Genomic DNA, 25,060 nt, shown 5'->3' on the forward strand with positions numbered 1-25,060 from the left:
GCTATATAATCACAGTACACAGCACACGATACGGCTTTACAGAATCATTGAGTGAGCTTGTGTGTTTATGTGTACTATAAGTATTGTACTCTCCGAGTATACACGTCACATGCATTTAGTTAGTGCAATATCCACCATCCTTTTCCTTAGAGCCTGCAGTTGCCATAGAAACCAAATTTTAGCACAACAGCGGGCAGACGTGTACTGTACAAGTCTACTGGCCGGTTTTCCTTAACGTTTGTATATTGTTCGTGTATTGGGTGGCGGCTCTGAGGCTATAGGCCTGACGTCATCATGTGACCCTGGCAGTCAAGAGAGGTTAGAGAGTCGGAACATTCAAGCTGCACTTCACAGCCACAGGCCAAATCCCCCTGGGCACTTACAGTCCGGTTCAAAACAGAAGCCTCTTTCTCAAGCAAATTAACTGTGCACCATCATGACTGACTGCATGACCTGTTAAGGTAAGTAGAGGATGGTCAGATAGAGGATGACATTTTATGAATAACATCAGGGACTATAAAATTAAGTGCTGCATGGCATGCTATTTTTAACACTTCTTTCAACACCACTTAACATATCTCTTCAATTAAATATTTTAAGAACCCCTTGATTCAGTTCCAATCTCTTTCCTCAGTAAGTTGACATTAGGGAACATAAGTCAGCCATTTACAGAGGGGCCTTCTGCAGCAGCTCTGTTCATTGTGCTGGAGCATTTAAGCCCTCGGGGTGTAGCAGTATAAGACGACCCTGTGAAATCAGCTGCTTTTCCTACATACCAGTCAGCCGTGGACACAAGAGCACAGGGGTTGCAGAAGTCAATGGTGTACTTCAGTTGTCAGAGGACTCCCGAAATTTACTGTCACAGCCCCTGATGACCTCCTGCGCTCGTTTCATTCACCACTATGGACATTGACAAACTGTTCGCATTGATGGAAATAATCATTTATCGCTTAACACATTTTAATACATGTTGGTTCCTTGCATATATGAACAAGCCTTTGAAATGTGAATACCATATACAGTAAACACTGGCCCCATGTATGGAGGGACACTGTGTCTCCAATCCTAATGCAAAGCAGGAAAGAACAGGCTGTAGTATTCCTAATGTTGAAATTACATGATGAGCCCCTGTGGCGCACTTAGTTTAGAAAGAACGCATTAGTGCATTCAAGGCTGTGACAGTAATGGCCAAACACATTTTTTCCCCTCTTTATTTACACAGCTCTCCCCAACGCACCGACAGATTTTGGAGTCCTGTAGAGTTTTCTACAGGCACTGAAAGCGTCTGACATTTTGAAGTACACCTATTGTTTTAAATGGCCAAACACGCACCAAGAAAGTTATGATGCGACCTTGTTTTGATTTTGGAGCCTAAAAATGAGGACCCAGCGCAACCAAAGCTGTTTTTTAACCAAACTACATGTTTGGAGAGAGTTACTGTAATACGCTATGTAATGATGTGATCGGAATCCAAATTTATAAATTCATTTATATCCAGGCACGTTACTGCTTACGCTATTTTGCACTCTCGCTGCAAGTCAGTTTCTCCTCGCTGTCTCAGTGACTGACTGAGGTCAGTGTTTGTTGTTAATCAACGGAACCACAACAGGCATTAGAGCACCGCGATAGAGGTGCGTATACACCACTGAGATCCGCTCTAACACACAAGAACAGAGGAGGTTAATGATCATACCTCAGGTCATCTATACATAATCTAGCCTCTAAACTTGTTTTGAAGCCTAAAGTCATGATTATAAGTGAAAATGATCATTAAGAAGAAGAAGATTTTATTTATTTATATTAGGACAATGCACATTAATCAACATTTCTGTAAATGCGCCAGTGTTAGCCAGTCGGCTAATTTTTAAAAACTAGAAAATAAATTTCCTGCAGAAAATACGCGTGAATATTGAAAAGCTAAATTGCTAAAGCTAAACTGATTAATTAGTATGAATTTCAATGAAAAAGTTGAATAACCCACCTATTTAAAGAACCCTAAACTGAATTATTGGCTTTAAAAGTTAAATAATGCCAAAAGATGTAGAACATTGTACGATTTGAATTGAGTTTTAGCTAGAGAAGAGAGCTGTGAGAAACATTTATGAAAATGCAAAAACAAATCTCAAATGCGTTGCACTGCTGAAAAACCTGGAAGTTAAAATGTAAAACTGTCAGAGTTGGAACTTGAACTGCATTACCTAAATAAGCTAAGAGCTTAAATACATTGCTAAAAAAGTTGGAAGCTAAACTGGAATGCTGTCAAAAGTGGAAAATCAAATAAATGAACTGAAAAGGCTGAAAGATCCTTTGTATTATCCGACATTGCATAGAACAAAAAAGCATCACCCTAAAGAGCTGCGAGGTGAAATCTGTTGCCGGTAAAGAAGGGGGCTGTACGACTTTGCATTGAAAAAGCTGATAGATAAAATGCATTTATTACATGGAAAATGCAAATGGATTCGAAGTTTATATATGACCTGAAGTTTACCGAAATGTACTTTAAATTGAAAGTATGTAATGTTGAGTCTTTATCAGCAGTAACTTAACACGACTCCGATAAACGAACATGAAACAAGATAAAGCAGCTATAATACAGAAACTAAACTTCAAAAATTCAGTTAGAAGCAACAAACATACTGAGAGCTGAATACACAGACTTTTAAAAACCTCTCTCTTTTTTATGACAAACAGCTTTGTTTTGCCATAAGTGGAAAATAGGCTTCTGGTCATCTGTGCAATTAATAATTATAAAATCTATAGGTGGCATCGTGAAATGACCTCACCGTAAGTGACATGTTGATATATAATTTGTGTGGATAAAGTTAAAAATTACTCTGTTTCAAAATACTCTATGTTGAGGATGAATAACATAAATAAAGAATAACAAAGTCAATGACGAGTGATGAAGAGCATCTTGTTGCTCTGAGGCAGATCATTCAAAAACTAAATGACCAATTGCTTAAATGAGCACATTGGCTGAAAATAGACAAGAATCATACTGTAATAGCTAGGGATGCCCCGATTTATCGATCGATATTTACTAAAAAACAGGTGATCGGGAATAATCTATTCTAGCCGCCGATACCCTACTATACACACACATAATTAAGCACTCTGCAGAGAGCAACAACCACATGTCTGTGTCTGTTTATTTAAAGTTTTCCCACGGCCGCCTCCCCCTCTCACAATTTTCACTGATATGACAGATTAAACATGGCTGAATTACACAAGCTCACGTGCTACACATAGTATAGCATGTTGAATAAGTGATAAAAAGTCATAGTATAGTATGTCGAAAAAAGAAGACATGCCTTCTTGAAATGCCACGAGGGGAAATTCACAATTTTCACTCTGTTAGACGTTTGTGAAAAAGTTTCGTGGAGCTGTATAAACGATTTTCACTGTCCGTATCCAGAGTGCCTGTTTATGTGAAGAAGAAACTATATAAAATAGTGAATCAAAATGTCACATTTGATGTGCATGGTCAACCCAAGATGTAGATAAAAAAAAAAAAAAAAAAAATCACAAAACGACCAAAGTAATGAAAATTGTGGTTTTCCATTATTCCACATTTTAGTGCGGGGAATTTAATGTTTTTTTGCACTTTTTTCCCGTGGTTTTGTTGCTCTTCAGGACTTTGATCACAGGCATGGCCTCTGGCAGTATCGTGGCATTTAACATTGATTTCAACCGGTGGCACTACGAGCATCAAAACAGGTACTGAGCAGAGACCGATCCACAACACAATAAGGCAACGTGGAGCGTAAAGAGAAACCACTACCAACCAGTGACCGAGCTGTGCTGCAGAAGATCCACAAAGCATGGAGACGATCCAGTGGGCTGGAGAACATCACCACACTGACACTAACCAAGACCAAGGGTGCTTACATGTGTTCATCTAGCCCCTAAGGCAGACCTGTTGCTATGTGTCGGTTGCTCAACAATCTGGATGCATGTTCGGTTGGTTTTCATGTCTTACCCAAGCACCAGCTGATGCATTTCCCCAACTGAGTCAAGCAGGTCTGTTCTGGTCAAGGAGAAGGTAACACAATTACACAGTTAATAAAACATGCTTAATGTAAGCTTTTGAGTTCCTGTTTTAAACTGTGAAAATGCAAAACAAAATGTTAGGAACATTTATACAACATTTGTATGGCAGATACATATCTCACTTGGAACACTTTTCTAGAAAATAAAATAGAAAATGTAAATATGGACAGTGTAAAGTGTTTCTTCCCTGTAAAGGCTGAGATGAAGATCTAAATGCTGTTAGACTAGCCACCATGTTACTATCATTTCAATCATGCGAGCCATGTATAAATGTTCAAAATGTCTTCATTGGACTTGAGATATTAGTTGGTTAGTAATACATGTATATGGCCTTTGTTTGCTCATCGTTCTCAACAGTGGTCAAATGTATGTGTACGTAAAAAGACGAAATGTTCCTTGTTAATTTGTTGTGTTTGTCTATATGGAAGAAAAGTGAAATTCAGTGTGAGCATAGTCTTTCGTGAAATGTTTTGGATCATGTCAGCAAAAAGGATAATTAAATTGACAACTTTAGTTTATTAATGGCAAACAATTCAAATTATTTACTGCAAGATCTTAAAATAATTCAAGTTGGACATTCAAAACAGAAGTTATCAATCTTTTGCTCAGTTTGTTTAGGCTTCTTCAAAAACACCTATCCAGAAGATTAAATAGAGGATTTGGTGTATGGTATCTCATGACTGTTAAGGTGTTTGTGGGATGTTAAGACATTTTAAAAGAATTGTCTACAATTGTTGGCACTGCAAACATTAGTACTGTTACTTGTGCATCTCACAGTTTTTCAGTTTGCCTATTTTTGCAAAAATGTTTGCTTGTCCATTTTAAATCTGTATTCATGAACACCAGTTCATGCTGAAACACCATGCATTGGTAAGCAATATTATGACTTGGTTGCTGAAAAAGGTCTAAGGATTTCAGCGGAGTGACAAAAAATTATTTAATAATAGAACAGGATAGTGTTTAAAAAAATGATCTATTTTTGGTGATGTGAAAGCTATTGTGTCCGCATTTAATTGCAGAAATGAGAAGTCTGTCGCTGTGGGCTGACTATTTAAAATGAACAAAAATATGCAAATACATTTTGAGTTTGCATTTTGATTTTCTAGTGGTGCTCCTTGACACCCAACGCCAACGTTTTGCATGTTAAGAGCTACTGAAAGCATTGGGTTTACTTTGCTTTCCTGTAAAATCATATATTATTGCAAATTTAAATTAGTTTAAATTTTTTTGTTAATGTTGGAATTGAGCTGTGCATTTTGACTTCATGTATTTTAAGATGTTATGATTTATATATTTTAGTTGTATTGCTAATTGTTTTGAAAGAGGAATGTTTAAAGCATATGTGATATCAAAAATAACTGTAAATTAAGCGGCTTTCATTATTTTTTGTTGTTTTTAAATAAAACTGAATAAACATACCAGTGTTGAGCTTTTACTCGTGTGTGTAGACTGCCTCCAAAAACATTCAGGCATGTATTAATGCAAACCCATGATAATGTGTATAACTATTGCTCAGTAAATACATGTGGTAAATAAGTTACTGAAAAGATTTTAGGCTTGTGTTTGATTATACTGCCACCTGCTGTCTTCATTTGTTGCTGCAGGTTTAATGGGTGCACTGTAAGACCTCTTGAAAAAACAGCCACTGTCTGACTCATGGAGATAAGTCACTGACTCACAAATTAATTAAATCCTTTTTATTCCCAGGTTTGGTTTCTTCACAGAGTACATTGTTGGGATGCTTTGTAATATCCAATGCAATATATTTTCTTTAATTGAAAAGAAGTGTTTTTTGTACTTAAGGTCCTTACATTAATGGAATATAGATGAATAATACAGCATTCACTTTCTCCATCTGCTTCCACCTAACACTGGCATTCCCAGTTGTCTTACCAATTTGTCATACTCTATATAAACATTACATGTTTTTCAGATGATGACAAACAGCAGAGCAAACCCATTCCCAAAAAGTCACTATCACAACCTGCTTTCCTTGTGCTTTTTGGTTCCCTCCATTTGAGTCAAAAACGTAAAAGCCCTTTTACAACAAAGTCAGCAAGCTATATTACATTTGTGTTAAAATACCTATGTACACGTCTTAACTTAGCTGTGGTATGACTATAGTCTGCCTTAACTGAACTGCATTCACCAAGACAGCACGTACAATGACAACAGGAATGGTTTCATATGTGACAGGCGAGAACAACTGATTTAAGATGCATATTAACACACATGCAGGTTACATTCTCTGATGAAGTGGAAAGGAAATTCACATCCATGAATATTAGGTCTCTGGTAAACCAATGTATGAACTGGTCAGAGAGCATACACTACATACAGTCTAGTGAGCCAGACTTCTTAGTCATGTTTGATCGGATTATTTTAAAAAGTCCAACAGAAGTACTGCGTGAACAAATATTAAAAATAATGTATTTTCCTGGAAGCACTGTTGTATTTACCAACATTTAACTTGTTTCTTATTTCAGTGTGTGTGGGGGAAAAAAATCATGTTGCAGAAGAGCCAATCTCCCCAGCCTGATGGAGAAGTGTGTCAGTTGGCTGCCAATAATACAGACAAGCAACAGATCCATTCTAACTCATTCCAGCATTTCAAAAAGGACAAATTTGATACTGTGCACATTGGGCAGTACACCTAATTGCACTTAAATCCATGTGTGCCAAGGCAAGGCTTTAAACATGCACTTACTACTAACTACACAGCACTGACATTGATCGGTACCACCACTGAATTACAATCACTCTCACAGACGTGTAACAAATCAAGTGTTTCAATAATCATCCTCAAGCACTCCGGTGAGCTGGACTAGCAGCAGTCAGTCAAACAACAGCGTCCTTAAATCTCTTCATGAGTCCTGCTACTGGCTGGCAGGACAATGTTTCTCCAATGCACACAAAAATCTGTTCATTACAGAGAATGTTGATGGTATAATTTAGCAGCATGTCTTTTCGGTGTCTCAAGACCTCTTAAACAGTGTGTCTAAGGCTTATGCACCAGAACTTCCAGTACCACAGCACAGAGTGATCTAGAGGTCCTACAGTCCAGCAGAAAGGGGACTTACTGTTATTGTTGCATTTGGAGACAAACATTTGTGCTGAAACCAGGACAATAAGTGGAATGTACGGTCAGGTCCCAAAATCATGAACTGTTATATTTAGAAAGTTGCAATGTTTAGCATTTACGCTTCCTATTAAAAAGCTCATTGCTTCATGAAGCAGGTTGTCGTTACTGCTGTATACAATATAAACCAGTAGAGGGCTCTGAAGTACTACAATGAACCAGTGCAGAAATCAGGCTTTTTAAAAGTTTGGTGGCTTTTTTGAAAAAAAAACTTAAATTAAATTCACACACGTTATTCCTATGGTCTAAGATAGTCCAAAAATATTCAACATTAACTACTGTCTCCCAAATCTAAAAACTGGAGTGCTGAAACTGTCAAGTCATCAAGTAGAAACTGCAGAACTGCTCCATAGACAATAAATTGGGAAAGTTATAAATGACACAGAGGCTACATTTACATTGCTACGTTTTGGTTTTTAAAGCAGAGTTTTGAGCCAAAAGCGATCTCCGTGTACACAGTGTTTTTAAGCTCCAGTAGTAGAACTAATCTCCGTTAAACCAAAACGCCCAAACTGCATATCTCTTCAACGTTCTCATATACTGGGCATGCGCTTGCCGGGGTAAACAGGAAGCAGCATGTATACTCTGCCAGTTGCTTGTAGTTGCCATGGTAACGTTAGTAGCTTATGCTGCGTTCCAGGCAACCCGTAACTCATGTTTTCACAACCTTCTACCCGTGAAAGTGACCTGGAACTGCAGTCAAACCTGTAACTTACTCCCCATGAACTGGTACCAGATCATTGTACTCCCAGTTACAGTTTTTGACGTCACACACACAATGGCGACCCCTGTTGATGCTGTACAGACGCCGGTGATTTACAGTGAGAAATATAAATATACATAAATAGGCAACGTAAAGTAATTCCGCACATTGTAATCAAAACAATACACATACAATTGTGTACTACTACCGGTTAGGTTTATTAAATGAAGCCCAAAATATGTCGCCGACTAGAAATCTATAGTATCAGCTAGCGCTAGCTAATGTCAACATTAGGTAGCCGCTAGCTAACACTAGCTAATGTTAGCTAGAAAGATTTGTGGCGACTTTGCCTGGAACGCTACCAAGTCGTGAGTCGTGACTTGAAGTCGTAACTTACGGGCTAATAATGGTGTCTGGAACGCAGCATTAGTCTCAGAGAACGAGACGTCATAAGACCCAATCAGGCGGCAAAACGTTGGTGTCAGTGTTGGCGTTGCCAAAGGTCTCCGTTTGCAGCCATTGAGACTGCAACACAACCCCACAGAGTCCAAACCAAAACGGGGTCAGGAGGGGCTCTGGAACGCCAAAGCAGTAGGAATGCGAGGTGTGAATGTAGCAAAAGATATTTGGTTTTAAACCAAAACATAGCAATGTAAATGGGGCCTGAGAGCCCCCAGGGGAATGTTCCGAGTGTATGGGTACACAACCCAAACAACACGAGACTAAAGCAAAACCAGACTCACTGTGGGGCAGCTCCAGACTTTATACTTGATTACATCACAGGTTTGGACTTACTCCTCTGGTTTCTGGCTTTGAGAGAGAGGAGCTCATGTTCACAAATATTTAACTTTCCCTACCCATGGAAATAACATGTTGGAATTCTTAAATTTAGGTGGTGTTCCCCTTACGCTTTGGCTGCATTCAACGTCTAACGTATGCGGACCGTCCGCAGACCGTATGTGCCGTGGAATCCATCTTAACTGGCTACATCGGTCTCATACGTTACGCGTGCAATGTAGCGGCCGTTAAAAGGTATATACTTTGATCCAGAAACTAACTTGTCCCTTACTCCGATCAATGCATTTTTATTAAAGTATTATGACTGGGAAAAAATTGAAAAAGGTACAGGTGAGTATTCAGTCTGAATGTCCCGAGTCAGCAGACTGAACCCACTTTTCCACGGAGGGGTGGACGGTGCTGTGGCCTCTGGAAGGCGGTTAGAACGGAGAGGTGGGTGAACGCACAGTGCCTGCCGAACCGGGGGAATGGTCCTCAGACTCTGAGGTGAACTCAGCGACGGGGAGGCCGGGGTTGGCGCTGCGGGAGGCGCCCATACTGTGTGGGAGTTGGGGAGTGAGCTTCACATCCTGGTGGCGTCTTCGTCGGAAAACTTGCTTCTCCTTATCAAGTGACGTGGTCTGAGAGAGGGTGACACAGCAGCTATCGTTAGGTTCTCCACACAACCACAGAGATGAGGAAGGCGTCCGATCAACCACCAGTGAGACACTTGGCAAAGGTTAGATGAGCCAATGTTTGCATGCAGTTGTATCTGGAAAGCTGCATTTACCGCACAACAATTCTCCTCCGTTTAACTTCTTTGGACAGAGAAAGTTTAACTTCAATATGTGACACAGCAAACTAGTGCAGTGCTCAACAAAACCAGGAGAAGCAACAAGCAGCAAAAAGGTCTGCCAGCGTCAGGTGTGACACCTCTACGTCTGTGACTGCACTTCTTACGACATCCAGGTGTTCAATGTGTCACATGAACCCTCTGATGCAGTTAGCATTATGGATGCATAACTTACCCATACATAAGTAAGTAAATAGCAAGGCGACCAGGCGAGAGGAAACGGCCACAGCAATAGTGAGATGAACGACGGGATAAAGGGATGGATTTGAGGAGGTAAATGAAGGGCGAGACGTGGAAAGGGCTTCATTTAGGGGCAATGGAAATGGAGACTGCCAGCACTTTGCCATGGAAGCACTGCATATTGTGTCATACCTTATCCAGTACAATCTTGGATGCTGGATGTGGTCCAAAGACCCTGACCTTTGGATGGTAAAGTCCTGGTCCAGCTGAGCAGAGAGAGCAGGTGCAACTCAGAGGATCACCTTGAACTCAAAGCATCACTGATCTGATTGACAATAAGGTGCACGACTCTAAATTGCCTTTAAAACTGCTGTGATGAGAAGGGGCAGAAAAATAATGGCCCAAAAATGTCACCGTCAACTGACATTCTGTGAACTGTCAGACAACTGAGTAAGTATATTAAGTAAAGTAATTCAATTAAAAAGGCAACATACAAGAAAATGTAGAGAAATGCAACTGATGTTTCCCCCAATCAATAGCAAGTAGTAAAAAATATGACTTCCAGAATACGCCAATTGAACAAATCCAGCTCAGCTTTATAACTATTCCAAGAAATCATATACTGAAACGTAGACAACTATGTTATTTAAAAGATCTCCCAACGACAGTGCTGACAGTCCATGTAAAGAGGAGGATGAGAGGCCAGAGCACACACACACAGGAAGACCCGTCAGCAAGAAGCAGATGGATGAGCTGATGTATACACTGAGTAAAGCCGAGAAGTCACAAAATTATAGAAAAAAGATGGATTCCTTTGCTGCTTTGCAAAAGCATACAATGCTAGTATCAGTATTTGAATGACATTCAAAGGAAAGAGATAAAAAGCTTTTGCACACGTAAGGAGTTAAGCAGGAGATGAGAAAAAAAAAAAAAAAAAAGCATAATCACTAAAGCAAATAAAAAAATAAGCCAAAATGTGATGTACTGATGCAGAGTGTGCATGTGTGTGCGTGTGGATCAGTGCTTACTGTAATGACTGACACTCCTGCTGTGGTGCTGCTGAGTTTGGGCCCGGTGTTGAAGTGCTTCTTGATCTTCCCAGCCACAGGCAGCTGGTATTCGTTCTCCGAGACACCATCATCCTGAAAAAATACAAAGAACAAAGTTTCAGGAACTACCTGCTGCATCATACTGCACTCTCTCTTTCTTAGCAGCACTCGTGTGTACTGGCTGACTTTAACATGGTGAACTTACATTGACCCAGCGGTGATCGAGCACCTGTAAAGCCGTGTATCTCTGATCCACCTCTACCTGCAGCATCCCAGCGATCAAAGCCTAAATACAGACAGGCTACCATGAGACACCACAGCAACACGTCACTGACAGACTCTGGTGTTTTACATGGAGCATAACAATGGCAGATAATGGGAGCCCTTCCAGACCCAGACCTTGGCAGTGGCAGACACATGGTCCCAGTGAGGTGGAGGGAAATCAAGCTGGCCCCTCAAAAGCTGTTCAAAGAGAGCCTCCTGATCTTCACCACTGCTGTAGAAAATAAAACAGGGATTATATCGTATTAAGTTCAAACTAAGTTTCACATAATAGTCTATAATGTGATGGCAATCACAATCAATTCATTTTCATGAACGTGGTTTAAACAAACTGATGTGGTTAAAACACCATACTTATATCAAAATAAACCTCCTGATAATAGAGCACATACCCACGGAACGGAGGAAAGCCACACAGCAGTATGTAAGTGATGACACCAGCTGCCCAAATGTCAACCTTGAGGCCATACCTGTAATTGAAGATTAAGATAGCACGTATCAGAGAGACTAAGCACATCTGCAAGTAGCAATTACTGTAGCAGTTTTTGAAAGGGATGATGAGATTTATTTCTACTCTTTCACAGCAAATACCCTACTCATCATGTCTCACCCGGTCTCAGCAACGATCTCTGGTGCTACATAGGTGGGCGTGCCACACACAGTATAGAGGGGCCCGTTGACAACCGTAGCCAAGCCAAAATCACCTAGCTTCAGAGACTTACTACCATCGTGGTGTTCAAACACCTGTGAAAAACACACACAATAAGGGAAAGTGAGTAATTGCAAGAAAACATGTTTGCCAATTAAGATTTTTCGCTGTGGTAAATATTTTGTTAATGAGCTGGATAATAAAATTAGGTAAGACTGATGCGTACATTTGCGAATGTAGCAGTGCCATGGCCAACCCACAGAAAGCGCACGCTGTGATACTTCAGCTTACGTCGTATTTACCAAACCTGCAGTTCATCAGGTAATCAACGACTTTCTCCGCCCACTATACCGTAAATTGCGCTGTAGCAAAGCGTTAAGTCCTGGTGCTAAGATACGGCTGAGTGCAGACTGCCATATTCCCACTGCTGATGCTATGACTGTTTGAAATAATCCTGATGACAATATTTGTAATGTAGCGAGGAGTTTAACAACTGCTGGAATGGGGTGTAAACGCTGAGTCGGAGATTCGATGTCATCTTTGATTTCTTCCCGTAACTGTAATGCATAATTAGGCGCTTCCCCTCCCATCTCTTTATGGGAAACTCCCACTTTCCCCTTTACCCTCCCGTGAACGCATATGCATGACACGGAAAAGCGCAATTTGCCATTTTCAGTTACCGCGACAGGCAGTCTGCACTTGTTTGTACATACCTCGCCATGTTTTTACGCGCACGTTGCGAAACAAATACGCCTGAAGTGGGCGCAAAAGCGTTAATACATCTGGCCCTGAGTGCAGCGAATGAAACAGAATTGAATTAAAGACCTGGGAAGGTATGTATATGTTTTGGAAAAGTACAGAAAATGAACATGGACAACAGATGGACTCTATACAATGAGATTTTTGCTTAAAATCACCAGATAAGCATTATGTAACAAATGCCAAGACTATAGCAATAAACAACAGTTGTAAATGAGTTCACTTATATTCGAGGTGCGTCTTGTTCCAATCCCAGGCTTTTCTTTTGCAGATGTGAATGAATAGATTGCATTCATTCAAGTCAGGAATCTTAAAGTGCTCATATTATGCTCATTTTCAGGTTCATAGTTGTATTTAAAGATTGTACCAGAATAGGTTTACATGGTTTAATTTTCAAAAAATACTATATTTTTGTTATACTGCACACTGCTGCAGCTCCTCTTTTCACCCTGTGTGTTGATCTCTCCGTTTTAGCTACAGAGTGAGACATCTCACTTCTGTTCCATCTTTGTTGGAAGTCGCACATACGTAGTAGCTAGGTAAGGACTACTAGCCAGTTAGTTATAGAGTATGAGGGCGCGCCACGCTAGCAGCTAGGCGAGCATTATAACGTGTGTATTTGTGCACATTTGTCTCTGAGGTAAAGGCTGGACTCCAATAGAGCTGTTTGGAGCAGTGTTTTCTGTTGGAGATGGTAAGTGCCTTTGGGGTGGACTTCACTTTGTAAACCTATTACATGCATAAAAAAAGATACATAACACAATAAAAGAAAGGGGAAAAGCCAAAAAGCATAATATGTGCACTTTAAGTTTTCTGCTTCTAGAACTACATTTTAGAGTTAATAAATCAGAGCTATTTTAGATTTCCGTCTGTACAGAAAATACCTTGTGGAGTTGTGTACAGTAATTTAATTTCATAATTTAATTTATTTATCCTACGTATATTACATGCCTTTATATAGTTGTAAGTGTGAGCTTGTATGTACGGACTTTGGAGAAAAGGGACAAGAGAAACGGGAAAAAGGGGATTAATAGGAAACATGGACCTATGTGGTTTTAAGGTGCAAAGCTTTTACAATGTAGCTCCTCTCCACTCACATACAGAATCTTTGTAAAGCCATACTTACCAACAGGTTTTCTGGTTTTATGTCTCTGTGGACAATATTGAGGCTGTGCAGGTACTTGATGGCACTTGCCAGATTGAACAGCATACAGCTGGCGTCTCGCTCTGTGTATTTGTTTGAGGAGGTGATTGCATCAAAAAGATCGCCTCCCTGGAGAAAGAACAAAGAATATTTGGGATGTGAAAGAGTACAGGTTGCTAGTCTTTAAAAAAGGTCCCATGGCATGAAAATGTCACTTTGAGTTGTTTTTTTAACATTAATACAAAATAGAAGTCTCATAAAAACAAAAGAATTTGGATAGAACAAATTGAATAAAAATATTTCAGAAATGAGCCATATGACTTTTACTGTATTTGAGATTTGAAATGTATTCTTAATAAAATGTGTAGTACCTTAACCAACTCCATTACAAGAAAGAGCTCACTACAGGTGTCCAATTCCTCAATTAAAAGTACGATGTTGGGATGTTTCACGCGCCGAAGGATTGACACTTCACTCTGGATCATGTGTTCCTGGGTAACCGTCAAAATAAAAAAGGAAAATCTAATAACACTGTAAAGTGTAGTTAAAAGCATGTATACACATAGATGTCATGTTAGTCCCAGGGGAAATACCGTAGCACCATCTGCTGACCAATGAAGAAAATAAAGAAATTGAATAAGCATCCAAAACAGAACTCTCCATTAATATTGTACACAAAAAAAGAATTTCTTGTTACTGAATCAGACCAAATTTGGTGGTGTGATAATTGTAGTCAGCAGATGTAGAGGCCTGCTCACCTTTCCCCTGCATTTATCGGTGTTGATGATCTTTAGAGCATACTCTCTTCCAGTGGATCTCTCCACACACTCTCGCACCACAGCAAAGTTTCCGTCCCCTAAAGTCCTCCCCACTTTGTATCTCTCTGCTATGGAAGCAGGTACAGAGGGGTGCTCATCCATTGGCTCAGCTGTGGAGCAAAACAAAAGAAGATCTATAATGTTAAAGCTATGAACAGTAGCCAGTCTTCGTCCACTAGGTTTAGATCTTATGCAATGTCTTACCCTCACTGCCAGGCCCATCCCCTTCGTCCATTGAACTGCAAACCTTGGTAGAAGCTAAAGAGAGTGAAGAGCCACTGTGTTGAGATCCCTGGAAAGAAAAGACAAGCCATGGAGTGAGAACTAAAGACGCACTTGTCTATAAAAATTTCAAAGAAGGCAAACCTTGTTTAAAAAAAAAAAAAAAAAAAATTACAGCTTTACACAAAGCCTATTTGTTCCACCCTGGCAGCCTTGAGGATGCAGTTTGAGATTAGCTAGACATAAATAAAAGCGTAGTGAAACATTATATTAACCTTTCCACCAGCATAAAGACTGACATGTGGTTCTAAAAGGGATTGAGAGAAAATAATATTCTCTGCCACAGCCACAATACCAACCCCAGCCAGCCTTACCGTGCGTTCATGGGCATCGGGAAAACGTCATCATTCACGTCACTTCATGCGGGAATCAGAGGTGGGAAACTGGGGCTAGATTTTGCTAACAGAGTTTCCCAGTTGGTGACGCGTTTTTGACAACGGACGTACAGAAATATGGCTTACGATCGTTCAAATGTGTTGAAGGGTGAGAAAAATTCATGCATGCATGTAATATATTTTGCCAACGTCCAATGACAATAAACTGTTTATTGTGGACAATCGCCTCTGCCAAGAAACACACAGACATAACAGGTTTCTTCTAATTTATTCGTGTTCTATCCCGTTCGTTGTTCTGCAGATAACACCTGTTGATGTGCTGTTTGTAAGCTTGCATAAGAAAGCTTTTTTTATTGTGGCCTCCATGTTTTCACCCACCTGATGCTCTAGGCTACACCCAACAGTTGGTGGCAGTCATGCAACAAGTTGTTAAGCCAAACGGCAATATAACAGAAGAACACGCGTGCCGACTATGTGAACGCCGGCAGTCGGAAAAACAACGCAATCACGGGGGCAGTCCCTGATATTCCCAGGTGGCATGAACGCACCATTATGCTTAATTAATGATGGGATCAGTGATAATTGGAATTTGCGCATGAGTTGACTGTGTTATGCACTCCCAAACCTAATGTTTCGGTTTAATTTCATGTTACCATAATACTTTAAAATATTTAATGATAAAGAGAATTGTTAAAACTCCTTCTCAAAGCTACTGGGGGATGACGTATGTCTGACATAAAAGAAATCTTTAAAGAGATATTTATAGGCACATCAACTTTTATTACCCGTCGTCTTCGGAGGCTAGCTGGACTGGTTGGAGAGGATTTTGGAGACTTTCCAGATCGAGGTGTGGACAACTGACTTCCTGCAGTGCCATTAGCTGTCGGTACATTAGAATTGGAAACATCAGCATAATGATGAAATATTGCAGGATAGACGAAAACGTATTTTTTATACATAGTGTCTAAGTAAGTCTACATATAATATAAGAAAACTGTATGAGACTTTAGAAAAATACATTTGCTTTTGTTTCTTTGTGTCACACTCACCCGAACCAGTGGATGAAGGAGATTTACTCCTGCGTGACATCCCACCACCTCTTGGGGAAGAGAGACCCTGCATGGAGGGGAGGCGGCCATATGATGGAGACTTTGCCACCCTGCACTCTATAAAAGAAAGAAACATGTACACTGCTGGAGCAACTTTTTACCTAAATAATACTAGGCTACTAGGCTTTACCTGCATTTTACCATTATAAGTCAGCTTTAGGACTCTGACAGTTTGAAGTACTTACCTCTGCCAAGAAGGTTATGTTTTCGGTTCGGTTTGTCAGTTAGTTAGCAGGATTACGGGAAAACTACAGGCCCAATTTTCAAGAACCTTGGAAGGGCATAGCATGGGCCAAGGAAGAACCCATTACAAAATTATTTTTCCAATTCATTAATGTTTTAAGATAGGACGTGCTGCATTCATGTGGTGTCAGAATAATCAGCAAAGTGAGTTTGCTACTTATGCATTAAAACTGTGAGACAGGGCGCCTTGGCTGAGGTCTGCAATTTCCCGAGTGCCCTTTTAGTTCCAGAATAATGTTACGTTTGTAGAAAAAAAAAAAAAAAAAAAAAAAAAAAAAAAAAGACTATGTTTAGAGTATATGGCTGGACCGAGGTATGGTCAATGTGTGCGTGGCCAAATAGTCAGTGGTGTCTTTAATTCCTGAATATTAAATGTTAAACTGCAATTTTCTGTAGCGGTCCCAGTAATTGTTCGTAAAGTTTAATGAAATAGCAGATCATATGAAATGATTCAGATGAATAATAACTGTCGAGCAATTCATTTTGAAAGAGCAACGACCAATGGGGAATCTCCAATCACACAAACGTCATCACTTACTCCGACCAATGGTGTAATCTTCTCGCAGTGAAAGACTTTCGCTTGTATAAGATTGGCCCTGCATTGCTTGCGGTCTAGCCAAGAACGTTATTGAACAAGAGTCACAAATACTGGATACAGGACCGGTGTGCAAGTACTAGACATCATTAATAGGAACCATTTTCTTCTGGTTACAACAGCCTAAAAACCACAAAGTATGAACAAACACGCACACACACAATCATCTGTATTCATGAAGCAAATTTGTCTCCTCACCACAGCAACTGTAAGCATAAATACTCCACTAAGACTATTCTGCCACCCTTTCATTCATAAGTGGTCTTTATAAATGGAATGTTTGGCAATCTGATCTTCAGTACATGGTGTTATATAGTCCAATGCCATTTGGTAAAGTCTGGCCTCTTCATATTTAAACAAAGATTTGTAGTGAAAAAAGCAAAAGGGTACAAGGTGGCAGCAACATCTCATACTTTATATTAGTGGTACTTCTAACAGTAGGAGCAGTAGCAGTACCAGCATTTGAAATAATAGACATGGGATTACAAACTTTCAAGAAGCGCAATAATAGTTCCACTTGATTGGCATATTCAGTATTTACGTGGGCCACAAATGAGAATGGTTTAATAAAAGGCTATTCAAAGTATTAAAATTCGTTGGTATGCATAGCTACGGTGGGCAAAAACATAAAGCCAGACAAAGTGTTAGTCCTACCCTTTCCCCACTGAGCGATCCAAGCCTCATATACATAAATGAAAGAACACTTACCACTTTCATCCAAGTTGAAATCATCCTGATAACGGAACTTCTCAGGCCCACAGGCAAAGAATATATCATCTTCCCCAAAAAAGTCCTGAAGGCATGTAACCTGGTAAAGATGGAAAGGTTTCTGAGTACAGAATACTCTACATAACATTAACTCCAAAAGGCAGTGCTGGTGTCTCCAAATACCTGACATATACCAAAATAAATAAAAACAATTAAAAAGCTACCTACGTGTACTAGGTATTATTTTTCAATCAGTGCAAAGACCCACACACTGACAGTCTGCTGCTGCACTCACTAGCCAGTAATGGACTGCTTTCAAACTTTAATGGAGCATCTTGAAAGATATTCAGTAACATTTCAGTGTGTGAAAGCAGTGACCAACTCCCACAGAAACCCTTCTTCAGACAGCATATAATATGAGGTCAACAATGACATCCATATAAAATATATTGAATGAACTGTGCCAACTGCACTCATGTGCAACATGATCTTCAAAAAAAGATAAATAAAAATACACATTACAGTGATCTGATTAAATCGTTATTGAAATCTATATCTATATTGGGTTTCTATCTATGATTATGAGGCAAAGGGATTTAATACATATACTGTACATTCACATGCCCAAGATTTTAAGCAAAGTGCATTCAAAGGGTACAGTACAGTTTACTGTATAGTATACACAGTACTAGATATTTTAAGTCCAAGGACACATGGGTCCACCCAACGGCAACAACATTGTTAAGGAAAAACTCAGGAACAACACAACTCATTTCACATACGTGAAGAAGGCTGTGGAGACTTTGACTTACACAGGAGCATTTAATGAACACTCAATTGAGGAGACAAAGCAGGCAGCACAGTTTAACCATGATGTGTTATTGTGCAGTGCCGTCCCAACTCTCTGAAGTTCCCGTCTTCCTGAAGCTGTATTTAAACTCCTGCTGGAGGCGTTAAGTTTAGCTGAACCTTCAAAAGTAAACAAAGATATTGCAGGTGCCCAAATAGCTCTGCACAGAAAAATGTTTTAATGGATTTACTTTCTCTATGGCATTGGCAGGGTGAGCAGCACCGTCTTAGCATACAGCTGCTACGTCTCCCGTCATCTATGGAGGCACAAAGTTGAATTGCTCCTCTAGGGCTGGGCAATATATCGATATTATATCGACATCGATATGAGGCTGGATATCGTCTTAAAGTTTGGATATCGTAATATGACAAGTGTTGTCTACAATACAGTAAAGTGATGTCATTTTCTGAACTTACCAGACTTACTAGCCATATTATTTGCCTTTACCCACTTAGTCATTATATCCACATTACTGATGATTATCAAAACTCATCGTGTAAATATTTTGTAAAAGCACCAATAGTCAACCCTACAATATCGCCGCAATATCAATAGAGGTATTTGGTCAAAAATATTGTGATATTTGATTTTCTCCATATCAGCCAGCTTTACTGCAAAGGTTATGAGGTTATGTTGGTCACTGACCTGAAGGAGACCTGGGGTACCACAGTCTCAACTTACATAGCATGAGTTTGTAAGCTGGAAATTCCGCAACAAACATTACTGTGACTTTTTATCTTTTTGAAGCATGATAAGTCATATTTGGGACAATCTTATTAAGTCTTGATTATATAAATGTCAGTACAGATGTCCATCTACTTTCAGGTCATGTCAGTGTACAAGAGAGAAGACCATGAAAGAAATACCACTGGATTAAAGATATGGGATTTCACTTGAGCAGATATTAAATATGGCCAAAGTACAAAGGGAAAATAAATGCTACAGTGTGTGTACAGTAGAGAATATGAATAATGAAATTAAAGTTTCTCTCTACTGGTGTGTCAGCCTGGCTGCATGTGATAAGGTCTCTTGGGTAACTACCAAGAGAAGAAAATCTTTTAAACCTGTTGGATTGTATTCCGTATAGTCTGACAATGCCGTTTCCATCCTTTGTGAGAGATTACGCCCATTTGTCCGCTTTTGTTTGTGTCTATTCAATACAAAATCATGTTGAAACATAACACCAGTCATCCATTCAGGGAGCCAATCACAAAACAGAGGGCACATTGGTTCTCAAATAGAATTAATAGGTTACTAACTGGATCTACAAAATAAGCCTAAAATCTCTGAATTTGTAATAAGCTGTTATATGGTAGAAAGTTAAAGATGGTTTTGAATTTAACATTGCCACCACATATACTGTATTTCTATAAACAGAAATATTGATTATAATCATTTTTACTTTTCAACAAAGAGAAACTAGATGACTGAGTTGATGCATTTGCTGCGCTCATTAATACAGAAGTCCATCACAGTGGATGCAGTCATAAATAAATGAAGATGCTGATGGAGTCATGACCTTCTCCTCAAACGGGTTATTGATGTTCTTAACTACAGCGGCTTGCCAGAGGAGGTTTTCATTTCCTCTAAATAGGGGCAGACTCAGGCAAACCCCTATCAACAAAAACGTGATTTCATATTGATATTAGTTATGAAGTGGACATTATTAATTTGTTTTAAATGTTGCTATTGAGTAAAACACTGCAAGTAATAAAATAAAGTCCATACTGTCACCTTACAATGATTGTGTTCTTCCAGTGTCTTTGAGGACAAGGTTTAGAAAACTGAAATATCAAGACAGCAAATACATCTAATATGTACATACATTATTAATTATCTCGTCATTAAGAACCATGGAGAGTTCATCAGGAGTCTAATGAGATGACTTAAGAGCTTAGACAGAGCACAAAAACGACAGACAAGAAAGCCGACCACAGTCTGTCAACCAGACTGCCCTCTAACCATGCTAATGCTCCTTAGTTAAAAATATGAAAATATTCTGGTTTTCATTGCACAAATCTCAGGTTATTTTGGTAGAAATGTACACTGATAGACCAATTATTAAGATAGTACATTATTCCATATTCCTTTATCTGAAATACAGAAACGCTGGATTATCCAAACAAAAAGGAATAGGAAGTCATTTTTCTGCAGGTTAATATGATAAACCAAACCGCCTAAAGGTCATTCCGCCATGAAATCTTATAATAAAAATTGAGCAGAGGGGGGCTTAATGTGGCCATTTTCTCTGCAGACACCCTACTCTGACAGGCCCTGCCCCCACCCCTCCTCCAACAGTGTGAGACCCCAAAGGGAGGAGAGCTGCACAGCCATGGCCAAGGAGACCAGACCAAATCACAGCTGAGTTTGAGATGATGAGAGGTGCTTTAATATTCCCTGTCAGAGCCTATCTGGAGCACTGGACAGTACAAACTGCAGACAAAAGAACATTGTCACCATCAGTCTAGGTAAGACGGAATAACATGGAACACCCCGTCACTATGACGATGCAAGTTGAATTCTGGCTTCAGCACTTTGGTGGATGTCACCCCCTATAACTCCCAATGTCTCTCTTAAGCCGTTTAATAAGGACAATATTTTAATAACTGTTCCACAATAGGACGGTTCCTATTAAAAGGGGGTAAACGCCATTAACAGATCTTACGTAGCACTCTCAAAAGTGTCCAACTTAAGACTTGACAAAACATGGACTAATTCATGTAAGGTCTTAAATCAAATGTGGCTCACTGATTTAATTAGAGCCACTATTTATATTTTATATGCAACTCTGAAACAAGACTTAAATTAATTTAATCTTAAATTACACATTGTTCGTCTGAAATCCTAGGAAAAAAAAAAAGGAAAACCTCAAACCTATGATGGAACAGTATAACTAGGGCAATCATGACTGTGTTGCTTTATATTGATCACTAATGCCTGCTGGCTCAGTGACACCACAGCTCCATCAGGCCTACCATCCCCCCTAACACCCACACCCCTTGCAGTCCTGGAGCATCCTGTGCAAATATTGATTCTCAGGGTTTTATCTGTGTGTTACTCCTGAAAGAACACAATTGGAGGTATGCATGCTTTAGAAGCTAATCAATCTCAACCATGGTAAAGACTATAGATTACACAAAAAACACAAACTGGTAATGAAACATTGCTATACCAGTGGACAGGTGGAGCTCTCCAGGGTGCTGAATCACCCCTTTGAAGTGCAAGACCGAACACAGCAGGGTCACTCAGCATGTCAGGGAGAAACATGACTTATCTTCACATGTCATTTTCAAATGGTTCTAGTTCATTTTGTTTAAGCTGTCATTATGTACAGTTTGAGGGAATGCTTTACTTTGTTTTTATTTTACACTGCAGTAATAAGGCAAATTCCACGTAGCATAACTACTGTGGCAAACTCCTGATTCTGATCCTTTTTCAGGAATCAAGGGTCATTTATTTGCTATATCTACTACTGGTTTTCCATACTGTACTTTATGCCCATGTCTGTATGCTCAAAATAATGTCCAGTAGAAAGAGAAGAGTATATTCAAACATAATCCGAGATTCAAATTAAGTCTGCTGCAGAATTCTGTGACATAACTGCAGTTGCTGCAAAGACAGATAAGAGTAATAGCTTCCTCAATAAGTGCAATTCAGCACTATGAGGACATCCATAAAGGACACACAGACAACCCAAGCACACATTAACCATAACACTAACCCACACATTTCAAAAATTCTAATTACATCGCCTTGTCTTTGGGTTTCTATATTTAGCCCTTAGTAGTTCTAACGATGTCTGACTTTGAGCAGCAGAAAATAAGACCATATCAAATCATTTTTAGAAAGGCTTTGCTTTGACAAAATGTATCACCATAATATGGGACATTACGGCTTTACATGATATATTATATGTCAACATTTGTAAAAATAAATGTTAAACTGGCAACAGATGACCATGAAGTAGCATTGTTATCAACTGTAATTAAAAATATTTAACAATGTTAAATTAATGCATATCCTATGTCCTATAAACATATCTCACAGTACTTTTGTACATTTGACATGTTAGGTTTCTGCAGTTTTCTAATTCAAGTACAGCAGCAACCTCCGGTTTAGCTCAAGCATAATTAGTGCCTCCCAGAACAAAATTAGGAGAACAGAGAAAAACTCTTCTTTACACCAACTGCAGTAGGTCACTGAGCAAGTCCATTGTTCTGTGTTTGACAGCCAAGTCACAGCAGTAGGTGAGAGGAAAGCCAGACAGCCTCCCTATCTCCTCTCTCCTTCGTTCTCCCCTTTAGTTACAGTGAAAGATTTGAAAAAACTGAAGGGCAGGGTTAGAGAATAATTAATTCCATCAATAGGAAAAAAAAATGTAATAGTAGCCTATTGCTTTTACATGAAATGGCAAGAAAAGCACTATGCACAATGCTACAGTCGCACCATTTCGAAAACCATCTCTGCCAGGTGTCCTAAAACAAAACAAAAATGCCTACGCTACCGGTCAAAAGTTTGGGGTCACTTAGAAATGTCCGTTCCACTCCATTACAGACCGAATACCAGCTGAGATCAGTTGCATGGTTGTTGTTTTTTTAAACCAGGGCAGCAGTTTTTAGGATTACATTATGTGTTTACATAATTGCAAAAGGGTTCTCCACGGAAATGCAGGTGAACATCATTTTATACACATTTGTGAAACCACCAAAGCCACCATGTATAATGTATAAATGGCATGTGTGGTATGAGCAGAGACCAATAGAGATTCATTGTGGGAACACACAGGATAAACCAGGAAACGGCAGAGTGTAGGTCAACATGAAGAACACAAGTTAAATTTTGTTCTTTGGCACATAGAGCACCATCCATCTCATGACCACTTCCACTCTGTAATCACATTTCTAAAGCATGAATAGGTTGACACCTACACCTAATTTCACCATGGTTAAGCCTGTTTTTATGCATTGATATCAAAATAGGTTCTGTCCTAGGTGACTGTAATTGACATCTTCTTCTACAAGAAGTGTTGACTCTAAAAACACAGAAGTTAGTGGTGAGCATAATACAATTACAGTGCAGAGCCATATCCAATATAGCGGGGATTGGAATGCCATGGCCTAAGTCTCCTCAGATGTAATCCATCAAATATTCTCTGCTTCACCCCACATACAACAGCAGGCCACGGCATGTTTTCTTGCCCCCAAGGGCCTTGTCTGCACATTGTCTGTTCCTATCGCTTTCTTTCTACCTTATACGTCTGTACTTCATTTCATTGTAGATAATGTTTTTTGTTAAAGATTTTTTGGGGCTTTTTTGCCTTTAATTTTTGACAGGATAGCAGGGTGAGAAAGGGGAGCGAGAGGAGCAAGACCTGCAGGAAATCGTCACAGGTCGGATTCGAACCCTGGAGCTCTGCGTCAAGGCATAAACTTCAGTATATGTGCGCCTGCTCTACCCACTGACCCAACCCGGCCACACCAGTGTGGATAATGTTTTATGAATTATCAGTCATCTGAGATTTAAAGTACAGCCCAAGACCATTAACTTGGCTAAGCCCATTTGGCCAAGGATCACAGCCATCAAGCAAAGCCACCCGCTAAGCAGATCCACTAATAGAAACATGAATCATGAGTCTAAAATTAATGTGAATAAACAGAAATTGTCTATTACTTTTGCAGAAGAAGAATCAAGAGAGATGACTGAATGTGACTGAACAAGAATATCAGAAATTCTAACAGCAATGTTAAAACTGTAGCCAATACACTAATACAAGAAATGCGTAACAAGCAGTTATACCATTTTAAGTAAATACATAGGCTAATTAGGTAGTTGTGTCTGGAAATTTTACTAAATGAACATTGTTTAAAAAACAAACTTACTAGAATTAATTGTTCACAGAATGTCCTTTTCTCAGGAGCAACAGCCTAAGCAGGTCATTTACCAAAAGGTTAAACACCCATGAAAGCAGGCCCTGTGATGCCATCTGGAGTCACAACATGACAAAAAGTACAAAAAGCACGAAAACTAGAGCACAGAGCTGCACTGCCAAGCACATAACACTAAAGCTTATTTGGAAAGCATAGATGATATTCAAACCACTAAACAAACTAGGCAACAATACCTGGCAAATACCGTACCTGGTGTGAGAGATAAATGCAGAACGGAGAAGGAAATTCTGTTTCACTTTCACACAGTATACATGACGGACATCTACCTTTGGTCCATTGCAATTCCATACATTTAAGCTTTGCTAAACCATCTGTATTCCTAAAATTGAGAGGATTTGTGAAAGCAGTTTGTTCATATGAAAATCCCCAACTGTTCCCTCTACCATTAAAGAATGGGTCCTATCCAGGATTATACCAGCCATGTGCTCCTTTTTTGCCACCATGTGTATAAAAAGGCTGCCAGACCAAGCACCGCATCTATAAGCCGTCTTGCACTACACATACAGTGCTGACATTACTACTGCACCGCTCTGCCGCAGAGGCTGTTCCTTAGCAACCAGATCAGGAAACCATAGCAACCATCAGAA

The 25,060-nt window shown here is 39.5% G+C and overlaps 2 protein-coding genes across 16 annotated transcripts in view; one reads left to right on the plus strand and one right to left on the minus strand.

Moving 5' to 3' along the window:
• Positions 1-5,418, plus strand: part of nbeab (neurobeachin b) — a 280,354-nt gene extending 274,936 nt beyond the window's left edge. For all 13 annotated transcript variants that reach the window (XM_028573291.1, XM_028573290.1, XM_028573293.1 and 10 more), the window contains one exon: positions 3,634-5,418. In XM_028573291.1, the coding sequence (XP_028429092.1) occupies positions 3,634-3,724 (91 nt within the window). In that variant the 3' untranslated portion in view covers positions 3,725-5,418. The remainder of the gene's footprint in view (positions 1-3,633) is intronic.
• The window catches only part of LOC114552477 (serine/threonine-protein kinase DCLK1), a 31,164-nt gene that overhangs the window by 2,603 nt on the left and 3,501 nt on the right, over positions 1-25,060 (minus strand). The window contains exons 4-16 of one of the 3 annotated variants that reach the window (XM_028573307.1): positions 17,676-17,775; positions 16,070-16,186; positions 15,806-15,900; positions 14,608-14,695; positions 14,344-14,513; positions 13,957-14,076; positions 13,568-13,714; positions 11,644-11,777; positions 11,426-11,503; positions 11,151-11,247; positions 10,957-11,037; positions 10,731-10,844; positions 3,980-4,027 (exon numbers count right to left, since the gene is read on the minus strand). In XM_028573307.1, coding sequence (XP_028429108.1) covers positions 4,013-4,027; positions 10,731-10,844; positions 10,957-11,037; positions 11,151-11,247; positions 11,426-11,503; positions 11,644-11,777; positions 13,568-13,714; positions 13,957-14,076; positions 14,344-14,513; positions 14,608-14,695; positions 15,806-15,900; positions 16,070-16,186; positions 17,676-17,775 — 1,356 coding nt within the window. In that variant the 3' untranslated portion in view covers positions 3,980-4,012. Of the gene's footprint in view, positions 1-3,979; positions 4,028-8,290; positions 9,311-10,730; positions 10,845-10,956; positions 11,038-11,150; positions 11,248-11,425; positions 11,504-11,643; positions 11,778-13,567; positions 13,715-13,956; positions 14,077-14,343; positions 14,514-14,607; positions 14,696-15,805; positions 15,901-16,069; positions 16,187-17,675; positions 17,776-25,060 lie in introns of those variants that run through there. The other 2 variants (XM_028573306.1, XM_028573305.1) reach the window with 2 other exon arrangements.

This window comes from Perca flavescens, chromosome 3, assembly GCF_004354835.1.
Source record: "Perca flavescens isolate YP-PL-M2 chromosome 3, PFLA_1.0, whole genome shotgun sequence".
NCBI classification, from domain to species: Eukaryota; Metazoa; Chordata; class Actinopteri; order Perciformes; family Percidae; genus Perca; species Perca flavescens.